At 37.8% G+C, this 1,423-nt stretch overlaps 1 protein-coding gene across 5 annotated transcripts in view; it reads left to right on the forward strand.

The window, feature by feature from the left end:
* The window catches only part of oxr1a (oxidation resistance 1a), a 191,866-nt gene that overhangs the window by 161,471 nt on the left and 28,972 nt on the right, over positions 1-1,423 (forward strand). For all 5 annotated transcript variants that reach the window (XM_014017107.1, XM_014017109.1, XM_014017108.1 and 2 more), the window contains one exon: positions 895-1,079. In XM_014017107.1, the coding sequence (XP_013872561.1) occupies positions 895-1,079 (185 nt within the window). The remainder of the gene's footprint in view (positions 1-894; positions 1,080-1,423) is intronic.

The following is a 1,423-nucleotide window of genomic DNA, read 5'->3' on the forward strand; positions in this document are numbered from 1 at the left end:
ACACACACACACACACACACACACAGACAGCTGTATGTTGTTTTGTTGGAAAGGTACAGGTTCATATTAGCATTAAAAATGACGTCACAGAGAAATTTGAGACAAGAAAATCTCAAATGTATAACACATTTTGCAGCAGTCAATTTTTAGAAAAAAAAAAACAATTAAAATGTTTGTATAAAAGTGTAAACATGAATAACAGAAGACCGTCCTAATAAAAACCAGCTGGTAAAATCTAGACTAAACAGACATGGCTTGTAGTCTAATGATTAAATGATTCTTAACCACAGACTGTTATTATCTTTAAAGTTTTGTGTTTTRTAAGTTTTATCTTCAGTTCTCAAAAAACACCTGCGTCCTCCTCATTGACACAAACCAGGTCCAGAAGTTGTTCATCCTTCAATCTGTCAACTTCAYTGTCTGTTTTGCTGCATGAATAAATAGTTAATTCAATTTTTCAAACAGGAAGTTAATCTGGTTTACATAAAAATGTACTTTGAAGAAGCTCACCMTGTGATCAGGCTGCATAAACAAGATGTTAGTCAGGGTTTGGATCAGAGTAGCTCAGATTATAGTTCTCTACTGGGATGTCCAATTAAAACACTGACTTCCTTCCTCTGAAGTACATTTGTGTCCAGGCATCCTCTCTGCTTTCCTCACACATCACACACAGATCCATGGTATCGAACAACTSCTGGTTCTCTGCCAGGTGTCAAATGAAAGCAGAACAGAGCTGACGGTCAATAACTCCTACTTGATTTAGAACATTACATTTGTGATCTAAAATAGATTTGGTCCTGTCTTGTCTGTGTGACAGCGTTGATTTGCTGTCATTCTAAGTTTTTCCTTATAATTTCTGAAGTCTTAAACTTATCTTTGTTTTCCTGTTCTCAGGGCGCAGTGAGCGGGGTGTTGTTGGTGACACCCAACAACATCATGTTCGACCCTCACCGCATGGACCCCCTGGTTCAGGCCCATGGATGTGAGGAGTACGGCATCATGTGTCCTCTGGAGGAGGTGCAGTCCGCTGCCATCTGCAAGGAGATCACTGACCCCAAGATCAGAGAAGCTGTCCCAGAGTAAGGGAACAAAACAAGTACATTTATCGTACAAGCTCTGTTGTAGTCATAGACTTTAAATAATGCGAATGAGCCCGGCCTGTCCCCTTTTAGCATCTGTGACAACATGGAGGAGCAAAAAATGGTGACAAAAACAGGATGTCAGCTCACAGCCTTCATCAACACTATTTAATTAACAGCAACTGGATCTGTGTCACAAATTATCTGTAAACTTTTTACACTAAATTAATTATTATTATTTGTTAATTTTATCCAACATTCGTGTAAAACATAAAGATATAAAACAGAAAAATATATAAGTAATGAGTAATAAGAAACAATGATCCTAACTAGGCCTGAAGTTA

Source organism: Austrofundulus limnaeus, unplaced genomic scaffold (genome assembly GCF_001266775.1).
Source record: "Austrofundulus limnaeus strain Quisiro unplaced genomic scaffold, Austrofundulus_limnaeus-1.0 Scaffold161, whole genome shotgun sequence".
Lineage (NCBI taxonomy): Eukaryota > Metazoa > Chordata > Actinopteri > Cyprinodontiformes > Rivulidae > Austrofundulus > Austrofundulus limnaeus.